The 7,933-nt window shown below is 36.2% G+C and overlaps 1 protein-coding gene across 1 annotated transcript in view; it reads right to left on the minus strand.

Moving 5' to 3' along the window:
- The window catches only part of LIPI (lipase I), a 62,811-nt gene that overhangs the window by 45,835 nt on the left and 9,043 nt on the right, over window positions 1–7,933 (minus strand). The window contains exon 2 of the mRNA XM_004371378.3: window positions 359–744. Coding sequence (XP_004371435.1) covers window positions 359–744 — 386 coding nt within the window. The remainder of the gene's footprint in view (window positions 1–358; window positions 745–7,933) is intronic.

The following is a 7,933-nucleotide window of genomic DNA, read 5'->3' on the forward strand; positions in this document are numbered from 1 at the left end:
ATTGGTCATGTCTGATCATAAAATTATCCACTTAGGGGGAATAAAGAAAAGATGGCTAAGTACATTAGTATATCAAAATAGTAGTTCCTAATGTTTATGGAAAAATGTATTTTCTTTATTACCACTTCACAGTATTGCATAATACACTGTATATCATGTAACAGGAGCCCTGGTGGCCCAGTAGTTAAGAGTTTGGTTGCTAACCAAAAGGTCGGCAGTTAGAATCCACCAGCTACTCCTTGGAAACCCTATGGGGCAGTTCTACTCTGTCCTACAGGGTCACTATGAGCCGGAATCGACTCGACTATAGCGGAATGAATTATGTAACAGGTATAATGCATAAAATTCCAAGACTTACCAAAAGTTTGCGAATATACCCACTCAAAATTATAGCAACTTTTCTGGTATTTTTAACTGCTCTATTGTAAATTAAAGTTGTAGCACCTCGGTTCCAGTCTACTACAATTATATTCATGTCTTCTTCATTCAACAAAAGCCTTAGAAGGTTCTGAATCCATGATGGAGTAGAGCCTGTTGGTCTATAGCCATGAATAAGCCATGCTGTTTTCTTTTTTATGTTGAAAAGAACATTAAGTGAGTTATCTTGCTCAAATAGTGGCTCAGCACAATTTAGGTTGTTTCTTGTATACAGCATCAGAACTATCTCCATTCTAGGACTAAACAAATCTGTAAAGGAATCCTTTACACTTAACTGAGTGAACTCAAGACATGGTCTTTTAGTCTCTGAAATTAAAAAAAAAAAAAAATTAAAAAGTCACTCAAGCTGAGGACTGGGATAGAATTCGATTCTTGTTGCTGTTTCTAAAAGAAGAACTGGACTTGGAAGGACGAAGGACAAAGGATTTCACATCATTAGCATTTCAGCATAATTTCTTGAGCTACTACAAAATACAAAGTAGTGTAATAAAAAAGCCTTTTTGATTTAGAAGTACTAAAAAATTACAATGGAAAATATAAATAAATGGTGTTGATTAAAAATTTGGAATTATATCTGTATAAGATATTAGAAAACAATACCAATAGGTATGACTGAAATCATTGACATTATTAATAAAGTATTGTGCACAGTAATAAAAGTACATAAGTTGATTTTAAGTTTTAACAAATATCACAGAAGAGTGTGTATATATATATGTATATATGCAATAAGCATTAGAAAATTATATTTAACCTTCTCAGTGATCAAATAAATACAACTCAATACAATAGGTGTAATTTTTTATCAAAGTAAATAAGATGGAAAAATCCATCCAATATTGAATATGGTAAGCATAAATGTAACAAGTTATTCATATATATGGATGCTGAGAGCATAAACTGATACTATATTCTTTTGAAATTTTATATACAAATAGTATATATACAATCTTAGAAATATTCTTGATTTTCTTTATTAAATTTACATTAATGAAATAAAAATATGCATTAAATGCAAAGACATTACTCATAGGATAATTTATTATGGCACAAAAAATTTAAAACACTTCAAATATCATCATGACAGTATTCTCATCCATGTGTGCCATCTAGCTAGCTAGCTAGCTAGCTATCTAGCTATATATCTTTCCATCCATCCATCCATCCATCCATCCATCCATCCATCCATCCATCCATCTATCCATCCACCATCCATTCTAGAAGGAACTAGGATAGAAAATGAAAGAATGAAGTCAAACTGATAGCAATAGTTACTACTAAGCAGTGAAACAATGGTTGCTTTTTATTTTCTTTCTCATAGTTCTTAGATATTTCCAATTTTTTCAAAAAAAAGCATGTAATACCAAAAGAATGTTTTTTGTTTGTTTGGTTTTTTAATAAGAGCACTGCTTCTGGAAGTTTAATATGGTAAGATATTTGCAGAAGCAATCTGTCAATATATATCAAAAATTCACAAAAATGTTAGTGTGTTTTATTCCAGTAATTCTACTTCTAAGAAGCTGTCTCAAGAATATAGCCTGAAAACAGAGAAAAAACATGCTCTAATACAAATTATTTTAACGCTGAAAAAATGGAAGTGATTTAAATGACCAGAAATAAGGATAGGATTAAGTAAATTATGATATATCCATTTACCTTATAAATCCATAACAATATGTATTAATTCTAATAATTCTAGTTTGGAAATTATACACGCAATATTGGCACAATTATGTGAAAGATACATAGGAGGAAGGCAATGAAAGAGAAACAAGACCTGCATTCAGTTCCCAGGTTGAGCTGAGATATAGTTGAACAAGTCAGAAAATCTCAATAGTCCATTTGTTCTGAGTATTGGGGAATGAGAAAGTTGAGAGGCGAAATAGATCAAACTACAGCGTAATACTAATGCTTGCCAGACTGTGAGAATTGTGTAGAGGAGAATTGTGTACAGCTGCTTCTCACCAGCTGAAACCACCAGTTTGAAGGGCCAAAGGTAATCAGTACATCCTAACTGCTGGTTCACTCCAAGCCAAGGTAGATTTTACCTGGCTCTAGAATGAAAAATGAGGAATAAAACAGTAGTATCATTGTGACAAAAATACCATAAAATGAAAGGGAACATTATGCAAAACAATTAGCAAAGAAACTTATTATCTATTAAAAGGTATGAAAATAATTGCAGAAAATTCTATAGCACCGTCATTAGAATGCAAGAAAAAAATGGCCTCTCAAAAACAGGAAGAGGTGGAGCCAACACAGCATTATACACAGAAGCACCATGCCATCCCTCTGCAGCAAAAACCCGGAAAACTAAGTAAAACAGACACAAACGTCAATCCTAAGGACCAAACGAAGGAATAAAGTACTCAATCAAGCACTGAATGGAAAAAAGAAACTGACAGAGAACAGAGAACAAAGAGAGCTATGGAGTGTAGGTCCCATACCAGCTAACGTGGCCAGATTCACCATCTTGGGCTACAGCCACCAAAGAACTCAGACAGGGAGTACGGGAAGGCAACACCACAGAGCTCCCAGCAACCAGGGATACATGCTTTCCCACCTCCATCCTTCTTCCCTCTATCCAGCCTCTGCTGCTTGCAAATGGGCCACGATTGCTCAGCCGGAGAGACACTCGCTCACTACCGCTCCAATAGGCCCCCACCGGCCAGTTCCTTCAGTGCCATTTGTTTGTATTTTTTTTTTGTTTGTATTTTTGTTTGTTTTTTAAATTGGCTTTTTGGCTTTTTTTTTTTTTTTTTTTGTTGTTGTTTCTTGCTTCTCTCTCTCTCCCTTCCTTTCCTTTTTCCCATCGAGCTAGCCCCGTGTGCCATCCCCTCCCCTTCTTGACAGGCTGTGATTTTTTTGGTTTGTTCGCTTTGTTCTTTTTGTTTGTTTTCATTTTGTTTTGTTTACTTGTTTGTTTTTTATATGGGGGGGATTTTGTTGTTTTTATCTTTCTCCCTTCTTCCTTATTCTTTCTCACACCCAACTAGCCTCATCTGCCATCGCCTCTCCTTCTTGACAGGCTGTGGTTTTTTTGGTTTGTTTGCTTTGTTCTTTTTTTGCTGTTGTTGTTGCTTCTTTGTTTTTTGATTTTTTTGTTTTGGCCTTTTTTTGTTGCTTCTCTCTCTCTCCCTTTCTTCCTTTCCTTTCTCCCACCCAGCTAGCCTTATGGGCCTTCCCCTCCCCTTCTTGACCACCTGTGATTTTTTTGCTTTGTTCTTTTTTTTTTTTTTTGGTTTTTGTTGCTGTTGTTTGTTTGTTTTTTGATATTGTTTTCTGGGCTTTTTTTGTTACTTCTCTCTCTCTCACTCTCTCTCTCTCTCCCTTCCTTCCTTTCCTTTCTGTGGCCCAGCGAGCCCCATGTGCCATCCCCTCCCCTTCTTGACTGGCTGTGATTTTTTGGTTTGTTTCACTTGTTCATTATTTTTTCTTTCTCTTTTCTTCTTTTTTTTCTGTTTCTTCTCTATCTCTTCTTTCCTTTCTCTCACCCACCTAACCCTGTGCACCACCCCATCCCTTCTGGAGGGGCTGTGCTGCAGTTTGGTTAAAGAGTCAGAGTAAGTGGCCTCCCCAGGTCTGCGCCGTTGTCACTGACTGGCTCCCTCAGTGCCATTTTATTTATTTGTTTATTGTCTGTTTGGTTTTTTTTTTTGTTTTTTGTTTTTAATTATTGTTTCTTCTCTTTCTCTCCCTTTCTTCCTTTCCTTTCTCCCATCCATCCAGACCCATGCACTGTCCCCAACTTCTTCGTGGGCTGTAAGGTACTGCTTGGCTGGAGAGCCTCTGGCACACAGCATCCCCGGGTCTGTGCCACCCCCATAGACCAGCTCCCTAAGTGCCATATTTTTTATTTTTCTTTATCTTTCCCCTTCTCCTCTTCCTTCTCCCTTCCACCTAGGCCCTGTGCTGCCTCTGCCCTTTCCTGATGAACCGCACCGTGCCACCTGGCAAGAGAGACATCAGCTTGCCACCACCCCAATTCTGCACCGTCCTCAAAAACAGGAGGCCCCACCACCATATATCTTGTTGTTACTTTTAGTTTTATTTTATTTATTTATTTATTTTTTGTTTGAGTGTTGATTTCTTCTATTTCCCCTCTTTCTTTTCCTTTCTCCCACCCACTTAGCCCAGTGCACCACCATGCTGCTTTTTTACAGGCCGAGCCAAGCCACTTAGCTAAAGGGCCACCAGCAAACAGTCTCACTGGGTCTGTCCTGCCCACACCCACAAAATCCTACCATATGGCATTTTATTTACTTTTTTATTTTTTTTTAATTATTTTTTTACTTTATTTTTTGCTTTTTTTTTCCTTTTGCCCTGGTTTCTCACTTTTTTCATCAAAACACTTATCTCTGCACATCACAGCCTTTCCATTTCCTCCTGCCTATCTGTGCTCTGTGCAGAGTGCCACGCCCCTGAGCGATACTGACGTGGTCCTCCAACCCCTCCCTGCACTGCCCCCAGGCCCGCCCTATCGCCCAAAGTTCTTGGTGCAAACTACCCATCTCCACCCCTCCACACGTGCTGGACCTGCCCTGCTGCACGATAGCAAAGTGACCAGCCCTACCAACCTGGACTAGATGGGGAGAAGTATCGTGCCCACAGGTGAGCAAGCAAGAGAACACACCCAGCCCACTTGCCCAGACATAACTAAATAAAACAAAAAAGCAGGACAAAATAATTAAATCTACAAAAAAAAAATGAATAAAATAATTCCTGAATATCCCAGAGACAGCAGACAATAACAAAACATATTTAAAAAAAAAAAAAAGGAGAGGATAGCCCCAGAAAACTACCAAAATAAAACACCAGATGACCTTCTGCTATAAGAAAAGGCACTGGAATTACCTGATAGGGAATTCAGAACTCTAATATTCATTCAGGGTTCTCCAACAGATGAATGAAAATGCAGACAAAAACAAGGGAAAAAATAGACAAAATTCATGGAAAAGACAGACAAAACAATGGAAGAATCCAGTAAAATAATATAGGAACAAAATATCAAAATAAATAAAGAACTAGAAATCATATAACAATAACAATTAGAAACACAAAAGATAAACAACAAGATTTCAGAAATGACAGTGTCATAGAAGGATTTAGGAGCAAATTTGAAACAATGGAAGACAGGATCAGTGGAATTGAAAACAAATCCTTGGACACCACTTTGTTTCAGGAAAAATCAGAGAAAAGAATGAAGAAAAATGAATAAACCCTGAAAACGATGTGGAATACAATCAAAACCAAAAATTTGCATGTGTGTAGAGTTCCAGATCAGGAGAAGAAAACGGAAAACATAGAGAGGATCATTGAAGATTTGCTGAAAGAAAACTTCCTTAATATCATGAAAGATGAAAAGTTGATTATCCAAGAAATTCAAAGAACCCCATATAGGATAACCCCAAAAGAAAAACACAAAGACATATCATAATCACACTCACTAAAATCAAAGACAAAGAAAGAATCCTGACAGCAGCTAAAAAAAAAATGCAAAGTCACATACAAAGGAGAAACAATAAGACTAAGTTCTGGTTGCTCAGCAGAAACTATGCAGGGAAGAAGACAATGGGATGACATATATAAAATCTTGGAGGAAAAAAATCTGCCAACCAAGAATAATATATCCTGCAAAATTCTCACTCAAATATGATGATGAAATTAGGACATTTCCAGATAAACAAAAATTAAGGGAATACATAAAAAACAAACCAAACAAGAATTATTAAAGGGAGTCCTTCAGTTAGAGAACAAACAACATCAGACAACAACCTAGCACATAAGACAGAATAGGCCAGATACCAACCTAAATAATGAACTCTCAAGGATAAAACAAAACTAAAAACTCTACAACAAGGAACCAGAGATGTCAATCTGTAAATGACAATGTCAGAACAATAAAAGGGACAATAAATGGTGCAGGTATTAAAACCTTCAAATGGAGAGGAAGTCAAGGCATTATTAAGTAATAAAAGACTGGTTTAAACTGAGAAAGATAGGGGTAAATTTCAAGGTAACCAAAAAGAAAGTTAACAAACCTACTCCTCAAAATAAAGAAGAAAAAAAAAGTCTCAGTAAACACAATATCTACCAATATGAAAAACGATACACAAAAAAACAAATTCAGCATAGAAGAGTAAGAGGAACAAAGAAAATGTCAGCACCATGAGAAAAAGCACTACAAAATGACAGCAATAAGCTCACACCTATCAATAATCACATTGGCTTAAATGTACCCAAAAAGAGACAAAGAGTGACAGAATGGATTGAAAAACAGGACCCACCATATGCTATCCACAAGAGACACACCTTAGAAACAAAGACATAAATTTATTAAAAATCAAAGGATGGAAAACACTATATCAAGCAAACAGCTACCAAAAAACAGCAGAAGTGGCAATACTAATCTCAGATAAAATACACTTTAAAACAAAATCTATCACAAAAGACAAAGAATGACATTGTATAATGATTAAAGGGACAATAAATCATGAATAGATAACCATAATAAACATCTACGCACCCAATGACAGGGCTCCAAGATACATAAAACAAACTCTAACAGCAGTGAAAAGAGAAATTGACAGTTCCACAATGATACTAGGAGACTTCAACATACCACTCTCAGTAAAGGACAGAACATCTAGAAAGAAACTCAACAAATATACAGAAGTTCTAAAGGTGACAATCAACCAACTTGACCTCATAGATATATACAGAACACTCCACCCAACAGGGAAAAGTACACATTCTTTTCCAATGCACATGGAACATTCTTCAAATAGACTACATATTATGCTACAAAGCAACCCTCAACAAAATCCAAAACATTGAGATAATACAAACTATCTTCTGTGATCACAACACCATCAAAGTAGAAATTAATAACAGGAAGACCAAGGAAAAAAAATATAATACAGGGAAACTGAATAACACCCTGCTTAAAAACCACTGGGTAATAGAAGAAATCAAAGATGGAATCAAAAAAATTCCTAGAATCAAATGAGAATGAAAACATATCATACCAAAACTTTTGGGACACAGCAAAGGCAGTGCTCAGAGATTAATTTATAGCAATAGATGCACACATCAAAAAAGAAGAAAGGGACAAAATCAAAACATTAGCTACACAACTCGCTCAAATAGAAAGAGAACAGCAAAAGAAGCCCACAGCCACCAGAAGAAAGGAAGTAATAAAAAATCAGAGCAGAAATAAATGAAATAGAGAATACAAAAACAATAGAAAGAATCAACAAAACCGAAGTCAGTTCTTTGAAAAGATCTACAAAATTGACAAACCACTGGCCAAACTGACAAAAGAAAACAGGAGAGGATGCAAATAACTCAAATTGGAAATGCAATGGGGGACATTTCAACAGACCCAACTGAAATAAAAAGGATCATAACAGTGTATTATGAAGAACCATGCTCTAACAAATTTGAAAAACTAGAGGAAATGGACAAATTTCTAGAAACACACTACCTACCCAAA

Source organism: Trichechus manatus, unplaced genomic scaffold (genome assembly GCF_000243295.1).
Source record: "Trichechus manatus latirostris isolate Lorelei unplaced genomic scaffold, TriManLat1.0 scaffold00012, whole genome shotgun sequence".
Taxonomy (NCBI): Eukaryota; Metazoa; Chordata; class Mammalia; order Sirenia; family Trichechidae; genus Trichechus; species Trichechus manatus.